The 18,864-nt window shown below is 45.2% G+C and overlaps 1 protein-coding gene and 1 long non-coding RNA gene across 2 annotated transcripts in view; one reads left to right on the plus strand and one right to left on the minus strand.

Moving 5' to 3' along the window:
* The window catches only part of SLC24A3 (solute carrier family 24 member 3), a 444,494-nt gene that overhangs the window by 382,669 nt on the left and 42,961 nt on the right, over window positions 1-18,864 (plus strand). The window contains exons 7-8 of the mRNA XM_017666356.3: window positions 9,418-9,492; window positions 18,725-18,750. Of these exons, the coding sequence (XP_017521845.3) occupies window positions 9,418-9,492; window positions 18,725-18,750 (101 nt within the window). The remainder of the gene's footprint in view (window positions 1-9,417; window positions 9,493-18,724; window positions 18,751-18,864) is intronic.
* LOC118973176 (uncharacterized) lies at window positions 3,727-16,035 on the minus strand. The gene is made up of 3 exons (XR_005062410.2): window positions 15,389-16,035; window positions 11,189-11,336; window positions 3,727-5,542 (listed from the first exon to the last, which is right to left on the minus strand). It is a non-coding gene; the product is annotated as an uncharacterized lncRNA (long non-coding RNA).

Consider the following 18,864-nt stretch of genomic DNA (forward strand, 5'->3'; position numbering starts at 1 on the left):
GTAAGGTCATGCGGCTTCTGCCTGTTCTCTTGGGACACTTGCTTTGGAGCCCTGAGCCCCCACTTACACTGTCTTATTGCCCTGAGGCTGCCATACAATGAGGAAGTGCTAACCACAAGGGGAGGCCATGTGTGGGTTCAGCTAGTAGTTGTGACTGAGACCCACTTGACAGCGAGCATCATCACCAATCATGACAGCCTTCCAATGATTCCAGCCCTCAGCCTTTGAGTCATTCCAGCTATAAAGTCAAACCCAGCAATTCCACACTTCTTGTTTGTACTGATGTGACTCTCCAAGTGAATATTTATTATAAATCCAAAAGAAACATGCAAATAGACCTTTTTAAACAGAGAGTAAGATGGCAATACTGCTAGTATAAGGACTCTGAAATATTCATAAGGAATACATAAAACTCGTTATTTCTCAAAATCTCATAAATAGGGTGTCTTGTGTTGTGTGGGACTGGGGAATGCTGGGCAGTTTCTCATTTCTAATTATCCAGATATCCCTCAGACTAACAGGTCATAGCAGGCTGAAGCAGTGGTTTCAACCCCTGCTGGATGTTAGAATCACCTGGGAATGTTTGAAAAATCCCAATGGCCAAGCCACAGCCCAGCTCAGCTGGCTGAGCATCTCTGGGGGTGGGACCCAGGCATGACTATTTCATAAAGCTCCCAGATGATTCCAACAGGCAGCCAAGGTGGAAAACCAAGCCTCCATGGGAGTCTGATTCAGAAGATCTGGGGTGAGCACAGGAATTTGTATTTATCAAACATACTCAAGTTAGTCTTATGATCAAGTAATTTGAGTAATCATGGGCAAAAGGCTAACCAAGTTGGTTCTGCAGATATTTAGACCTGGTTTAAGATTTGGCTCAATAACTTTCACACTGTGAACCTTGGGCAAATATGTCTCTAAGTCTTAGTTGATTTATCTGTAAAATAGGAACATTAAAAGATTGGAAGAAAAAAATATGTTAAGTGCTTGGCACAGAAGAACCAATTTAAGACGCTGGTTATTAGAGGGAGATGCTCTGCCACAAGGCCATGATCTCCTGGGAAATAGCCTAATCCTGGTCCCTGAAGGCTCCAGATCTTTCAGAGAGACCTTTTCTTTCCTAGAAATGAGATAGGGTGTTTTGGGTAAAGCCACTGCCTCTAGATGCTGTGTGTTCCTAATGCAAACATGCACAACTTTCCTTTCAACTGCAAATTATAGGGTCTTCTCAGACATTTCTGCATGGATCCCTATACATTGCTGAGGGTCTGGGGTGGGTAACTATTATCATTCTAGGTGGGAAACTGAGACACACGGACCGGGCTTCTGGTCACACAGCACATTAAGGGTGAAGCTAGGGAGAAGATCAGGGCTGTACCATGACCCTGCAAAGTGGGGAAAATGAGAGAAGGGGAAGAGGGAGCAGCAGAGGGTGAGGCCCCATGCCCTTCCCTGCATTCACCCAGTGCCCACCCCTTGGCTCAGCCTCTGCACAGTTTAAACGCGTATCTCTCTTATTGTACTTTACACGCTCTACTTTAATTACTTTCTGATTGACTGAGTAGCCAAGGTACTAATGGCTTTCCACTTAGGTGGTCATTAGCAAACTGAAAATTAACATAAATACTTAGATAACCTCTCTCTATGTTTTCAGCTAAAAGCTACTCAACCCTTTGTGGGAGTGGTTCCCATTGGCTGGTGCATGTGACTGGCTGCTCAGCCACACTTCCCTCAGCTCTCTGCATAGCACAGATCAAATGAAGATGAATTATTGATGTTACCATGTTTTAATTCTCAATTTCTTTAATGTGAGGGATCAGGATATCTTCCAAGCACATGTTGAAGAGATGTTTTTGTGTTCAATTTGCACTGGCTTCAGAATTGATTCATGAGCATCACCTGCCCTGAGTCACAGATATTACTTAAAATAGATTGCCTGACAGATCAACTGGGACTGGATGAGCCACACAGACATAGCAACCAGTATTTTTTAGTATGACAATATCACTGTGTGCTCTAAGAGCAGAGTGTGTCTCCACACCCACACCTGAGAGAAGACTGATGCTGGCTTTCTGACCTAGAGCGGCCATAGGTGGTGGCCTCCCACATTTCCTCTGAACACACTTTATAAGTCAAATTAGCTCCTGATATTGCAAAAAGCCCCATCCTTTGTCACACAGTATGTAGATACCTTAATTATAAAAGTACACAATTCATGTTTCCTCTCCTCTGTAACTTGATGAGGCCAGAGGAACGTGGATCCTTCCAGGCAGGAGATGGACACTTCTAAATCCAAGTCTATCAACTGAAAAACAACTGATCTCCTCCTTTTATATCCCCTTTTGTAACTTCAATGTTTTAATTTTCAGAGAAACTAGAGGGAAATGGTTCCCTCTATCTGTTCCCTCTACCCAAGATTCCATTACTGGCTTTCCGACAGCATGGAAAAACATGATCTTCTGCATGTGCTAATATTATAGACACCAAATGCTAATGTAACAATGTGTGCAGTTTCAGCCAAGGTCTTACTTCCAGGAGCTCAGAACTAAATACATGGTCTGATTTCTGAACTCACATGACATGTACTAACTTCAAACACCAGAAGCCCCACACCATTTCAGAGACCCTAGTGCTGTGATGATGACCCCTCAAACCTGAGATTCCCATGTTAGGATAAAATTGGGAAATAATTGCCTCCTACATGTATCTAGCTGCTAACCCAAATAGTATACTTTAAAAATAAATTCAGCACCACCCTGATTTGGATTTCTTCTTTACATTGTCTTTTCAGTAGATGGAGTAGGAGGGTTTGGAAGGAAGTAGGAATTTTCTGGCATGGTTCTACAAAGGGATGGTAAAAACGATAGTTTCTCTCAGCATCTTAAGCAGGGTTGGTGCTGGAAACTGATGAAGTAGGAAACCCCTTACATGAAGCGCTTCTCATTTCACCTGCAGCTCAAACACATCCAGTTGCTCTTTGGTGCAATGATCCTAAGTGGCTACCTATGCCCACTGCATCACATCCAGACTCCACTGCCCAGGGTGATGGTCGAGGGCCCCCTCACCAGTCTCTGACTCTTTATATTTCAATTTTACAGGTTGAACTCAGACTCAGGAATTCTCTGTCCTCTAGGCCAGCACTTCTCTCGCTGTAACTTGCACACAGGTCACCTGGAGTTCTGGTTAAGACATGCGGAGCAGGGCCTGAGAGCTGTAGTTCAGTGAGCTGCCCAAGAGCACACTTGGGTGGGGGCTTTAAGCTGTGGAGAGCATCTCTTCATCCCTCAGAGGAATGACTCCCGTTTTGCACTGTCAGCCGAGAGAGGAGAATGAATGCTTGTAAGCCACTTTAATTCTTCCTGGAAAATAGTATGACTATAGCCAAGTTCCTCTCAGTGATAATGGACAAAACAGAAAGCACACATAATAGAAATCTACAGATAACCTCAAGCAGTGTTTTTGCCATTAGTTTCAGCTTCTTCCATCCAAGTTCTTATCAGCACAGCCAGAATGGACTGAGAGCCACATTACCTCCCATCCCCTTTCTGGTGGAGGGATAATTAATTAAATGACTAAAAGCCAGGAACTAAGAAGGAATAGAACCCCAAGGCTTTCATTTCCAAAAACTGGGCTAGGGGTCTGTGAACTTGGATGAGGAAACAATTCCATCTTCATTTTTACTAACCACTTACAGTTTCATTTCATTTCATTATTCATGAGGCAGCAAACCATTGTAACAGCACCTATGACTCTGTCTTCAGTAGAATTGTAAGATATTTTCATGCTATATTATAGGTATTACAGGTTATCTAGGATCTGTCTCCTCATTTATCACTGTATTGAAAGAACTAACTCTTATAAGGAAACTTACTGGTTCTTGTTAATAAAGAAACACATATATTACTATATCTCCATTTCTCAATGTTTTGATAACTGGATTTCTATAATTTGTTTTCTTTGTGATTCTTTGTTATTTTTTTATGTCTTCTAATGTCCAGTTCTGAAAAGGGGTCCATAAAGTGGGAAGGGGCACACAGCATGAAATGTTTAAGAATACTCAGCATGATCTTGGACCGTGAAGAAACAGTAGCTGGTATGTTCAACATTGTCAATGCTAATTAACATAATTCTTTTAGATCAGGGATCACAAATGCATCTTCCTGCACGGAGAGCTCAAATATGCAGAATACATGAGTAAAGTGGTCAGTTCTAAAGAAGACGATAACAGAAGGAAAGTCTGTGGCAGATGACTTTGGACTTTGGAGTTGGGGGACTGTGGTGAGCTGAAGCATGTATGTCCTAGCCTCAGAAGGCAGCACTGACTGCCCCACAGTGACATGAGAATACCCCCAGGCTGCCAGGTTTTCAGATCTTCCCAAAAGCAGCAAACAGTCTGGGTGTTGTGGAACACACACACACACACAAACATACACACACATATACACACATACATGCACATACATACACACAAGTAATGTACATGTTGGCAACTATTGCAATTACCAAGAAGCAAAGAAAAAAAATACTCCAAGCAGACCAAACAACCAGAATAAAGTAGCAGTCAATATCCAGCATGAGATAAACAGACTATATTGAAAAGGTTCAGCTTCCCTTTGCCTTAAGAATATTTATTCCAAAACCAGTAAACTTCCAACTTTGTACTAATCAAAAGAAAGGTAAAATACATATCTTAATCAACACCCAAAATCTAATAAGTAGGGTTACCATATCTAGCAAATAAAAATACAGGGCACCCAGCTAAATTTCAGTTTAACAAATACATTTTTAATGTATTTCCCGGTGATATTTATTATACATCTGGCACTTGAACAATCAGAGGTTAGGGGTGCCAACCCCCCTGACAAAGTTGAAAATCCATGTTTGACTCGCTTATTGTCTTTTCCATCGCCTGCTCACTTCCCCAACCCCCCATCCCCTAACAATCTTTTCTAGAATCACCTCCCAAATAAACTGTGCACTCTAATCTTTGCCTCAGGCTATGTCTGGGTGAATTTAAGCTAACATCTGGTTACATGTAATGACCCTAAATATCCCCCATTCACGCAGCATAGTCATCCTTAGTGTTAGTACCCAGTGCTCCCAAATGTAGTGGTAGGTGCTGCAATGCCTGGCAGTGCCTGCAGACCCTCTGCCTGGCCCTAGAGTGGGCAGAGGGCTCCAGGAGCACAGCAGGCCTCAGTCCTGCGACCACAAGTCCAATATTCTCTTCCCGAAGGCAGAGCTGACTCCCCGTGAATTCTGATGTGTGTGAGAACACTCTGAGCCACCAAATTTTGAGGACAGGCTATAACTTACATTTAACATGAAAATGACTGCACGTAACGTTTTAGGTGATTAAGAAGGCACTCCTGAGTCCCAGGCCCCTCAGGTCTTCATGAGCATCCATGGCTGTTGTTCAGTACAATCAGTGAAGAGGGTTCACTAGATTACTCTGTCTCCACACTGTCCTGACATTGCCTTGTGTTTATTTAAATAAATCTCCAGTAGCAGCTCATTTCCTTGTCATTTGTGTTCCTCACATAACCTATAACACAAAATGAGACTTCTTAGAAAAAAATAAAATTAAAAACATTAATTCATTTCCATGTTTTTGAAAATTAGTCTGCAAAAGCACATTACTGTCTTTTTACATGGTCTGATTATTACTGTCCATTTTCAGTAAAATGCTAGAATATGGGAGCCATTTGTGTTTCAGTGGTTTTTCCCAAGATTGAAATATTTAAAATGTGAAGTTCAATGATGAACAGACTAGTACCAAGACTTGCCTGTGGGAGGAAAACCCAAATAAGACCCTCAGTTGTTTTGAACTTTAGTGCTGCTTGGTATTCTCAGATTATGGGGGTGCCCCAGAGCCCCACCCTTGCTCTGCTGTCTTCCCTGAGATGAGAACTGGCTGTAGAAATTTGTCAGCTCAAAAGCTTGGAGCAAAACTTGTGATTTTTCAAATCCCCTTTTCTATGAAGTGTGTGTGAAATAACATTTCTCTGAGATGATAAAAGTTTTATGTTTTATGTCATGAAGCCATTATGGTATTCTGTTTCATTAGTTTTTAAAGAGGTAAAGTGGTCACAAGTTGAGGGTATTTGTGTCCTTTAACATGTGTCTGAAATGTCAAATTCCATTCTTCAAGAAAAATCATCATATGCATTATATGCATTTTACATACACATTATATATCTCTATATATACTGTGTGTATTATTTTATATACATATTTTATATTTTATATATATAAATCCCTGTATATATGGCTTAAAGTCATGGAGAAAAGACAATCTTCACGGGAGACAGTCACAAATGGGCGTCTACTTTTCATCCTTGCCTGCAGCAAGGCACTCTGGCACAGTGTATGAGGACAGAGGCTTGGGACCTCTGCTTCCAATCCCCCACCCTACCCAAATAGTTTAGTTAGACAGTAATCTGTGCTTAGTTTATAATGACTCTGTGACCAATCTTCATAGCTGAGCCATGAATACATAATGATTCATCTTCCTTTCCTGCACAACTCTTGTGTTTTCCCTGTGGTTTATGTCTTTGTTGTTATTATCTGTTTGCTTAGTCTTCTCTGTTCTCTTTCAGAGCTCTATAATCTCCTTTCTGTGGGTTCAGAGTTGTCAGATTCCCATCAGTTTTGTCCTTTGGCATCATTTCTCCTGAGTCTTCTGACCTGCTGTGATCTGGCTTGGTTTCTCTCTAAACTTGCTGCAAAAGTTTCATTTTGGAATCACCTTTTACCTTTTTTCCAGAATCTCCCTTTACCACTGTGAAGAAAACTTCTTTGATTTATTAATATATAGATACTGGTTGTTTGTTGTAATGGTTTATTGTTGCATAATTTTATGTAACAAGTGGTTTACTCCCTTGTTTTAGTGGAGCACATCCTCCAGTAGCTTTTTGAGAAAGGGTACATAGAAAGTAAACTTCTGAGACAATTAAACTTTAATTTTTTATTCTCCTTTGGTTAGGGATAGAATTCCAAGTTGAAATTGTTTTCCTCTATTATTTTGAAGGCATTATGCCATTGTCTTCTCACTTCTCGTGGTTTTGTTGGGAAATAAAATGTCCTCTGGTTTTAATACATAATCCTTTGTATGTAACCTGTTTCTCTCTGGTCCTTTCTAGGACCTTTTCTTGGTCCCAGCATTCTGAAAATGCATGATAATATGCCTGTACATCTTTTTCTGTCCATTGGGCTGGACACTCAGAGGGCCCTCTTACTTAGAAAATGGATGTCCTTAACTTCTGGGAAATTTTTCTTTAATTATTCATTTGATTATACCCTCTCTTCTGTTTTCTGGGATTTCTATTCTTCAAATACCAGCTCTCCTGTCATATTAAGATGCAAGATATGTAGTCACTGGTCTGCTTGAAGTGAAGGTGGAAGCTTGGTGATTAAATTCTTCATCTTCCCATCACCCCATTTCCAGGCCTCTTCTAGAGCTTTGTCCGCTACCCCCTGAGTGTCCAATTGTTCTGCTTTTCCAGCAGAACTCTTCTGTTCTGTTTTCCTTGCAGGTTTATATCTTATTTTTTAAAACCCCTTTACTATTATCTGATTATGGTATAACAAGAAAAAACAAAGGCAGTGGTGTATATTCAATCTGCCAGCTTTAACTAAAAGCCCAAGTGATTTTTTAAGGCAACTCAGAATTGATATTTGGCAAGTTTTAAATAAGTCCACTTGCCTAATTATAATGAATTGAATAAATACTCACACCCTTTTATGACCTGTTGTAAAATGAATAATGTAGTCCCATTTAATCTATCCCATAGATGCTGAGTGAGGACCCCAAGTTCTAAGAGTATATATTACAAAGAAAGCTTGATAAAAGGGTAAAGAGTACTTAATATGTATTCTAAAGTGATTTTTGTGGCACAAGTCCTCTTCCTGACAACCCCACCATCTGTAACTTAGATCTGCAAATACAAAACCTAATAAGGCAAAATTGCAACAGAAAATACCTAAGTGTCCCTGTAACAAGTGGAAGAATGTGTTAATGGAAAGAGACTGGCCTCATTATTCATTTATGGTTCTATTTAAGTCATATCTTTCATGTTATTTGAATCCAGAAAGCCTTCTCTGATTCGCCTTTGCCTGTTCTTTTCTTTATAGACTGACACAGCAGTCAGAGAGGGGGAGGCACCCAAGGTGACCTTGTCCCGGGAATCCCTTTTCCCTATTGTCTTTGGTGCACGTGTGCCTGTCATCATCCTGGCTGAATGCTGACGTTTGCTGTGTCCTTTTTCACTTAGGAGACCAAGGGCAAAGGCAACTAGACATGCCCTGTGGTCATGGGGTAGATCCCACTTTCCTAGCGAGGCAGGAGGGAGTTGTGAGTGACAACCCAGAAAGTGCCTCTGATATGGACTGTGGACTCTCCCAGGCTCCTTTGTGAGTCTGCCAAAATGGACCCATGCAAAGCACAGAAAAAAATGCCAGGTGTCCCTCAAAAAGAGACTTTGAAGGACTTACCAAGGAGAAATGACTCTTACTCCAGAACAGGGATCTTAACCTGGCATCAGTGGCTCTCTCCCCTCCGCCAAACCTCTCCTCTATGCAATGCCCCACCCTAGCTCCTAGGCCCAGGAAGGCTGGACACAGCAGGCCAGGCTGCCTTAGCTTCCAGCAATACCTCTATGGGCCTCATTCAGCAGGACCACCATATCCTTTAAAGGGAAATCTCCCAACTGCTAAAAATAACATTTTCTCCAGGTCAATATGAAAATCAATCTTTTAGAAATTCTAATTAAACCAGAAGTCAAACCCTGACCAGACCTGGCATATAACAGATGGAAGGAGGGTGTGCAGGAGCTTCACACCAGGCTCATCCACGCACCTTCGAAGGGCGGCCACTGTGCAGCTCAGGGTGTCACTCCGTACAGGAGCACAGGCTACTGCAGACATTAGAGTGTCTACAAGGACACAGGCTAAGATTGCTCCCCCCAACCCCTTGACATTAGGAATCCTATGGCTGCTGCTTTCGTAGGAGACATGGGATTTTGACTCAGTTTTGCAGAACCTTCCTCAGACTGCCCTGCAGCCTGGGTCATGTCACCAACCTGCCCTCTCTCCTCACAGGGGTCAGACCCCTTTCACGGTTGGGTGGCATCCTACCATGCCCCCCTCCCTCCCATTTGCTGTCATGACTGTCTCCATCCAATAAAATTATTGCAAGTTTAATCCCATCTTGGAATCTGCTCTTCAGAAGATCCAGACCAATACACCTAAAGACCATCAGTACATTCATATTGACTGGCAGATTGATTGGGTCCAGGATGGAAGACAGAAGTAACAAGATTGTGTTTCTGATTTATCCCTATCCGCCACCAGGAGCCACACTCTTCTCTTTGCACAGTCGGATATCCTGTTTCTTACAGTCTTTCTCCCCTTTTCCTTCAGGTTGTGGCTCTTTCCTCCTGGTGTCTGCTGAGGGACTCGATTTACTACACACTGTCTGTGGTTGCGCTCATTGTGGTAAGTGCCTGAGGAACTCCCAGCTGAATTCTCTTACCTGGTGACACCCAGGCATCTTCCTCACCATTCAGGGTCATGCACGGCTCCTCTGCTTGGAGCAGGTTCAAGGCTTCCAATGATGAATGAGTGAAAGGATGTCTCTGTGGAGGCAGCTTTGCCTCCCCCCAGCTATTTGATCACCTGTAGCCCCAGCCTGAGAGTTTGATACTCAGGAGTACTGACTGGTTATCTGTTTCCGTGAGATCTTCTGTTGATTTTTGTGACCCCCTGACCATTCTTTTTCACTTCCCCATGGAATTCTCTGCAGCTGTCTTCAGTGTCAGTGTCCCTGGGTTTGGACCTTACTCCTTCCCCATCTCTTTCCATTCTCCCAGGATATGCCCTTCCCTTCCTGCACTACCCACTACCATTACCACCTCTGTGTGGACCCCTAGACAGTGTCCTCTTAGCAATGACATCTTCCTGAGGTCTGGTCATGGATAATCAGCTCTCCACTAGACATCTTCATGTCCCAAACTCAACATGTCTCTAGAGTGAGGACAGCTTCCCCAGGACTGGATGCACCATCTATATTTCAGCCCCACAACCTAAGAATGATGTTAAACTGACCTTTGCTACAACTTACATATACTCATGGGGTTTAGTTGTCTTGTGGATTTTCATCTCATAAAAATCTCCCCAGGGAGATTTTTATAGTCCTCCTGTAGCCCACTTTAGCTGAGGCTTTCTACTCCTCTGCCCTGAACTGACACAGCCCACTGCCAGTCAACGTTGCAATGCATAGCATCATTGCCACCCACCCCACGTCCACTCAGTCCTCCGAGCCATCTAAGTGATACCTCTATGAAGAACACATGAGAGCACCAGTCCCTTGTTTAAATGATCAGTAGCTCCACATCACCTGTAGGGACAAACCCAAACCCCTTAATTTGGCAAGCTAAGCCCTCCAGGAGAAGAAGGATGGCCAGTCAGAAAGAACACCGCAAAGCGGATGGGATACTGCACTCGTAATTCTCATCCCCCTTACTAGCTCTTAATGACCTTGGAGAAATCCATCTGTCCACATCTTAGTTTTCTTACCTACAGAATGGGAATAGATCTACTGAAAGGTTTTCTCACCTGTTTACAGAGCACTTACCTGTCAATTATTTAAATGTAAATCTCTATGCAAATAAGCTAAAAGTGATGTTTAATCCAAGACTTTCCACTAAGAACTGATAGGAACTTCAGCTCCTGATGGTGAAGATCCTAGCCCCTCATTCGGCAGCCACTGTTAAGTGGGAGGGTTGAGACCTGCCCCAAGGAGCAGAAGAGTTCAGATACACCACCACGTTGGAGCTGAAGCCAGGCTACCTCTGCTGAACTCCCAGATAGTAGGCTTAAGGACACACATGAATTCTATGCTCTTGTTCTCAATTATTATCTTTGGAAAAGGTATGATTCCCCAAATCTAGGAGACTTCTGTCCACCCAACCCAGACTTCTCAAACACTCAAGCTCTGTCCTGTTATGTTATGCTATTCGGACCCACGCTTATCACGTGCACTCTGCTCTTCTGCCTTTAGAGTATTTTAGGATGATTTTTGAAAGTTACTTTCCTTAGGAGACATGGCTAGGGGATGTGTAAATGAACACATCTCTCTACTTTACTGAATTCCAAAAAGAGATGACCACTCCCAGGAAAAGAAGGTGATTACCCAGAACAGCGCAGGCCAAGGTCTCCCGGAAGCACAGACTCGGCAACATCCACTCCCAACAGCAAATTTGTGGGCATCAGCTTCTTTCTCTGTTTTCAGCATAGACATCTCCTGGACTATGTGTGAACTGACTTGTCTTCTGTCAGATCTGGACATGTCCAAGATAAAACAAATGCAATTGTTGCAAATAATGCATAAAGAAGTGGTTTTGCTTCTTCAGACTGCAGGCAATGCTCAACACGTGGGTCTTCAGGCAAAGCAATCGTCTGCTCCCCATGTGCCAAGGTGGGTGAATCACAGAGCTGAGCCAGTGGAACACACAGGCTGCCTTAACTCTGTACATCCCTCAGATGGAAACAAGGTGCAAAAGCAAGTGGTTCTTTGCTGTTACCTGAATATTTAAACTGTATGTTTACAGGCCAGATGTCAAGGCTACAGTTTTCTGATTTTGAGAAAAACTATATTTCTCCACTGCTAAGAAGTAATAGAAGAGGTTAAGTTTGAGCCCTCAGGGTTGGGTCTTGGCTCTTTTTACCTTTACTGGTGTCCCTCCAACTGGAAACGCCCAGAACGCTTATTTAAAATGTGCAACTCAGAGATTTTAATTTGATGGTTCTGAGGTAGGACCCAGGAAATTGCGCTTAAACCAGGGTCTTCCCTGTTTCCCCCAGTGAGTCTGGTCCAGAAGCACCACACTGCGCTTTGAGAAATTCAGATTCAAATAATGCTTGGACACCCCTTCCTTGGGATGGGGTGCATGGCAGGATCGTTTCTAGAGTAAATTTGGAGACTCTCAATGGCAAGACATGGTGGCAGCCCGGTTCTTTGGACTTCTGACTGCCGCTCCTTCTCAGGGTCATTTTCACATGACACTCCAAATAGTCTTACCCCCTGAAGCACAGCACTTAGCAAAGGATGTTCTCAGTAGCCCCAGATTTGTTCCCTCCAGCCCCAAGCTGCTGCCCGCACACTGAAGCTTTTTGTCAAAGTTTCCTATTCTCCTCTTTATATGTTTCCCCTACTGTCATGGTAACAAAACCACTTTGCTTCTGGCCTTCCTTATATAATACTGAGCTTCTCTGCAGTGAGTACTTAAAATGCCTGTATTTAAAAGCCTTCTTCCTATCCACGAATAATTACCTACCAACTGAACAATTTATTTTATATATTAGGGTTTTTTCTTACCCTCTCCCCTTTTTATGGCTCTGAAATGTTTGGAAGATGGAATTGCTGGTCCCCTGAGGTGATGCAATAAAGAGCTCATTCACCCAGAGGGCAAGTCCGGGCTAAGTGGGACCAGATGCTGCTTCTACATACATCCCAGCGAGAGGCCCTGAGACCCACGCGGAGGAGGCCCAGGGACAAACCACAGGGTTGGAGGTCCAAAGGGCTGGAAAGACGCCTTCTCCAGGGACGGCTGCGCTGCCAGGCCGGGAGAGTGCGGAGGAGTCTTGTCACCTGGATTCTCAAACAGCCAAAAGGGAAGCCAGTGCAGATGGATGCAACCAAAAGGCAAAACACAGTAGAAAGACGTGCATGAGACCACAGAGCTGGCTGCGGCCTGAGGACAAGGGACTGCGCACACTTCACTACATTTGCTCTTTGCTAGTCTCCAGTTTCTTTTTTGTTGTTTAAGTAGAAAACGGAAGAAATTAATATGATATCAAAAGCACCAGTGTGTGTCTCTCAGCGCCCTTCCCAGCCGATCAAGCATCCCCCTTAGCCCTGGTGACATACCTACAGTGAAGCACAAGGCCCTGAAGAAGCCTCCCCACATGGCCCCAGAGGCCCCCATGTGCAGCCTCTACACAAGAGAAGGGTCACCTTCTAAGTCCTGAGAGTGTTCTTGGCTCTTCAGAGCATGGCCTTGTGTGTGTCTACCTGATAAACAGTCTACAAATCCTTGCAGACCCTCTTGCTGCCTCTGCGCCACCCGAGTGACCCACCCCCCGCGGACTTTGACCCAGCAGCCTGGCCTCCTAGTCCTCCCCTTCCTTTCTCCAGGTTCCAGCAGGCCTGAGTCTCTTTTTTTGAAATGTGACTGTGATTTACATAAATGCAAATGATTCATTACATCATCACTCTAACAGTGGCTCTGAAAGGAATACTTTATGTGTATCCTTCATCCCTGCTTTGAGATGGAGGATTCTGAGCATCAAGAGAAGGGAAACCTCCATGGAGAGTGGATGGGGCTCTGAGACGAGGTCCGGGATGACTAAGATGGGCTCACAAATCCAGAATCCGAGTGCTGCACCCCTGAGAAGGGCAGGGAGCCCTCAGCTCAGCAGCAAGGCTCCTCCGAGGGAACGCTCCCTCTCCTTCCCTGAGGACTCATTGCATTCCCCACTCTGAAGGGGGACTCCCTGGGGATGAAGAGAGACACCACAGCTGACACAGCTGAGGCCTGGGCAGCACCACCCACCAGGCCGCTGCTGAGCTCTTGAAATGCAGCTGGTGAGACCAAGGAACTGAAGTTTGTATTTAATTAGCTTAAACTTATGTAGCCACCAGTGGCTAGGGCCTATGGTGTGGGTACCACAGCCATGGGGGCAGAACCTTCTGCAGGAAACACGTCTCCATCCTCATGGGCCCCTGTGAGTACTCACAAGCACAGACTCAGTACTCCATACAGTGCTGGGTGTATGTTGGCCTGTGGGTGAAGATTTCTAGTTCAAGACTCATGACTGTGCAAGGTAGGAAGAGGCCCTTCACAGGCGGCAAAGCTGAAGCTCCAGAATTCAGGCACTCGCCTGAAGTCAAAGAGCCACAATACTCAGGGGGTCTAAGGTGCATCTTAGACCAGCAAAGAATTCTGATTTCCCTCCAATAAAATCTGTCTTATAATCTTTGAAATCATTCTGATTTTACCTCACCCACCATGCAATCTACCATTAGAGAGGACTGTCTCTAAAACTAAAAACTATGTCTTTAGACTGAAGGGAATAGCTGTGGCCTCGCCTCTCTGAGAATTCTTCATTAAGACACCTGATCTTAAGTGATCCTACAATCTTCTTATCTCACCCTCTCTGTGAGAGAAAAGATATCCTAGAGTCATGCTATCTACTGTCCTTCACCCTCTGCCTTTCCGAGGCCCTGCCGCTCTGGCCCATCGCCTCTCCTCTCAGACCCCCTCCCACTGGGAGTCAGCCTTGTGACCCGTCTCTCTCCAGCTGAGTGATGTTGAGGCTCTTATGGTTATGGACCCCGTTTCATCTCAGCTCTCCTTCCGGCAAAGTGAGGATAGCTATGATAGCTGAAAGGTTCTCACAGGGAACAGGCGTGAGAGAACCTTTAAATCAACTTTGGTGACCCATTTTGTGAGAGGAAGAAGCTGGGTTAACCCAAGGGTTAGTCTTGCCTTTGCTGCTGGCACAGGGAGGTGGGTCAGTCCAATGGGGGGGCACAGGCAGGAGCCCCTCCTCCCTCATGAGGAGAACAGCTGGAGATTTTTGTCATGGGCCAGCGTTTGTTCAGCACACAGAGCCCTTTTGGTTTAGCAGCTGTCATCTCCTAAATCCATCCTCATACCCCTTCTCCTCCACCCTGAAGCTTAGCCCTGCATGTTTATATGAGATGAGCGGCTCTGCTCATGCCCATTCATCTCTGTTCCTACCTTCCTGTCACCATTGTCAGCCTGCTAGAGATCCGAACGTCACAACTCCTGTTTAACCTTCAGTGTCAACCATATCAGGGCGTACCAGCCGCCTTCCAGTGTGTTCCATCTAATTCCGCTCCTCAGAGAGAACCGCATGCCCTCAGCTAAGCCTCCCCACCTGGGTCCCCGAAGCTCAGGACTCCATTCAGGCACTTCTGAGGGGAGTCACCTCACTGTTGAGTAAGGAGTCTGTGCAGAGGGGAGTCTCTATTTTCAGCAAGAGAAAGATTTTCAAGGTGTCAATCTTTTGAAAGAAAATAAGGGTGTTGATTTTCTCCCATTTTTTTCACTGCTGAAAATTCTAACTGTACCAGTGATTATACTATGAGCTGTGGGATCTTAGCTTCAGCCTGCTGCATGGTTACAGCTCACAGTGAGCACAGCCAGGGACTGCCTGCCATGCAGTGTGGAGGCAGCCACCCTGCCTCCCCCGAGTCCTGCCCACCACCTGGGCAACTCCCAGCTCATCTGTCCCCTTATAATCCCTCCTAAGTGTACCACTCCCTCAGCAGTTCCCTGGGATGCTCTGTCAGCCGGGGACTCACCTGCCTGGGGTAAGCCTGTCTCACTGGGACTGAAGAGCTGGTTTCCATAGTACCCACCGTTTCTCTGAGGCTTGGAGGAAAAGAGTGTTTTTTCAAATTCACTCCTGCATGTTCACATTTAGCTCATCTCCATAGCACGTGGAGAGCTTAGGGCAAACCGAAGCCTCTGGTGGCTTTGGGTGAACCACGTGTGGGTACCCGGACCAGCTGTGCACAGCAAATCCGGGGCCAGATGTCAGCACCACCCACTCACAGTCACTGGGGGCGATGGCGGCATCTGGTCCCAAACACAACCCAGAGTACAAGAGCTGCCTTCCCATGGCTGGTTTCCAAAAAACACAACAGGGAAAAGGGTGGGTCAGTTCTGAAGGCCACACAGGGGGTCCCTCTACTGCAGTGCATGCTGAGGACTGCATGTTGGCAAGGGACCCACCTGTCCCTGCTCAGAGTGCCAGGTAGAAGCTGCCTCCAGGATGTCACCTTGTCCTGTGACAGCACTGGGTTGGCTGAAGGCTCCGTCAGGGCTTTCTGTCTTCAGGTGCTTGCCCTCCTTCAGGCAGATTTACTGGAGCTCCAAAACGGTCTGGACTGGCTGCATTTCCACCTCACAGCCTTGGCAGAGCCCCTGGGGCGGAGAGCTGGGACGTGAGCACCATCTAGTGGTGACAGGGTGGAAATTGGGGCGTGATGTCCTGTTTCATTCAAGCATGTAAATGGGGGGTTTTCTACTACCCGAGTAAAACCACTGTAAGATGCAGGGGGGATTGTTTTGTCTTCTTTTACTCACAGATAGAAAATATATGCAGGATGCGCAACACTGGTCTTAAAGAGAATTAAATAAAATCAAATCTGTGGGGAATAACAAATCCATTCCTTCAAACCATCAGCAACACCAAATTAGAGCATCACCTGTCCTTGTTATTTTAAGGGTTTTCAGACAGGGTGTCAGGATGGGCCAGGTGTGTGCTCTCCCAAAGGAACATTGTGGAAAGTGCCGATTTCCTCATTTTCCTTCTTCTGAATGGTGGCAGTCAGCTGGTGGCCTCCAGCTACCACCACCAGGAGGGCAGTCTGTCACTCAGCCCCAGCCCCGCCTCCTTGCTCACCATAAACAAGCCTATTTCCATTTAGATTTTCTTGAAGCCTTGATTTCTAGTCTCTTTTCCTCTCATTTTTCCAGCCAATCCTTTCAAGGTGGTGTAAAGTGGTGGGATATAACCTACACTGCGTCTGCTCATCAGCCACAGCTCAACTAAGGCCTCCTGGCTCTGCGCGGTCAATGACGGGTGGGCCCTGCCTGCCTCAGGTGTTGGGCTTCCAAGTCACCACCATCTGTTAATACTTGTGAGGTCATCTGCCTCTTTCCCTGTCTGCCTCCCTGAACATGTCCCCACCCCCAACTCTCCTGGCCACAGCCATCACCTTGACTTCAGGCTCATAGTACCCTGTCCTCAATTGTGTACCTAGTCCAATCTCTACCAGGTGGGCCCCACCATTTCTCTGTTCTTTTGTGCTCCCTGTAAATTCTGTTCTCACAATTTGTACAATTAAGCCCATTCTGGTACTGTTTTCCATTGATAGGATCATTGAAATAGTCAATAGCTAGAGGTGTTGATCTGTGCTCTGCCACCCCAATGGCACAGAATAGGTTTTCCTACAAGCTGCTTTCATATTATGGAGGATCTCCTGCCTTCCCCGATGGAGGAAAATTAAATTGGTGCTCTAATAAACTCTTTACCAGTATCTCATGCTCTCTTAAGTGGCTACAAATTGATTGTTTCAGCCTGCTGCCCAAGACTGAAATTGAATTAACTTCAATTAATAGAGAACGTTTTCCAACTTAAGTCATTTGTTCTGTTCCCATGATTTCTTCAAAGCAATTTTTTAAAAGCTAGTGGTTATCTTTTAAATGTGAATTGCCTTCCAGGGAGTGGATTCCATACCATTCAACCTGGATGACAGGCTGGCTTCCTTTATTTTTTTTAATTCTCTTCCCCATCTGGTTTTGACATTTTCATCCACATGTCAACCTGTTGAATCTAGTAACAAGAGATGAAAAGCTGATGAAGGCCACGTCTTTTCTAATGTCTTGTCAGGAGGGAGCAAGTTACAGATACATGGGGCCCCTTCCTCCTCCCCCTTCTCTTTGCACCTTTGGGATGATTGGAAGGAGGTCCTCTGTACCTTCCGAGCTGTACGCTGCTGTCTGAGGTTTTCTCTGCATCTCTCACAGCAGGCAGTCATTATCATCGCTGAGGAAGGAAGCAATGCCCATGTCCTTAGCTGGGTTTATTTTAGCAGTGCAGTTACAGTCCAGAGGCTGCTGCCTGAAAGTCTCCGGAGGGCCACTGCCCCGAAGGGAAAGCTACTCATCAATGACTGTGCTCAAAGCAGGCATATCCCACGTGGGTGGGAAGAGCTCTGAACCAGCCCTTGGCTTTTGCTACCCTCCACCACCCACCCCCCAGGAAAATTACTCATGTTCTCTGTGGCTGTTTCCCTGCATAAACCAGAGGCCAGGATTACACCATTTTTCCCCCAAAGTGAGATGTGATTATAGTTGATATAGACTAGGGATTAAATAAATTCAATCCTATTATGTATTCTCTTCAGATCCAAACTGATCGGGGTCTTTCACCACTTTTGACCCATACTAAACTTTAACAGAAGGGCAGGCCTGTGGCCCAGGGCTTGGACAGCTGACAGAGTCCAGCCCGGATTTTCAGTGACTATTGCTACTGCATTTATTTTTCACCTTCTACATGTGGTGGCAAGTGGTGCTGATTCTCCACTTCTGGTTGTGATGCAAAGTCTCCTTTGAAAATAAATTCTTCTAAGGAAACAAAAAAATAGGTTGACTGAAAGAAAAATATTGAGTACATAGAAGTCCAGGTGCTTGCATAAATGCTTGGAGGTGCAGTACTGTGCATAGAGACCCGCAGACATCTTCCAGGAGGCTCATAAGGACTAACGTTCAGGAGCACCTGCCAGGCTCCTACATCCCCTTGCCGATTCTTCACTGTGTCTGCTCAGCATAGCAGGCTGGTCCGGCTTCCCTCTCACTCCACTGTTGGACAGAAATTACAGGATGAATGGATGACCTGACGCTTCTCCTTTCTACCCTCTGCCCACCCGTCTTCCAGCACCATCTCCTTCCACTAACACTAGCCAGAGACTAAACCAGCTGAAGGCAGTTTACTCACATGTGCTCTGTGATCCAGGCCAACCCCAGCCCTGATACCCCAGCTAGCAATGGGGGCAGAAAACATGCAATCCTAAGGCCTGCATGTGTTTGCATATGTGTCTAATCTTCCACTCTTTTTATTTTTTTCACAGTTCATTTATGATGAACAGGTTTCCTGGTAAGTACCTCTTTTCCCCTTCCAGTTTCCCTTTGTTATGTTGCAGATCAAATATAGTGAAGACCAGAGGCAGGGTTTAGGAAGGAAAGGGAAATGTCCTGGCAGCTTGGAACA

Source organism: Manis javanica, chromosome 5, assembly GCF_040802235.1.
Source record: "Manis javanica isolate MJ-LG chromosome 5, MJ_LKY, whole genome shotgun sequence".
Lineage (NCBI taxonomy): Eukaryota > Metazoa > Chordata > Mammalia > Pholidota > Manidae > Manis > Manis javanica.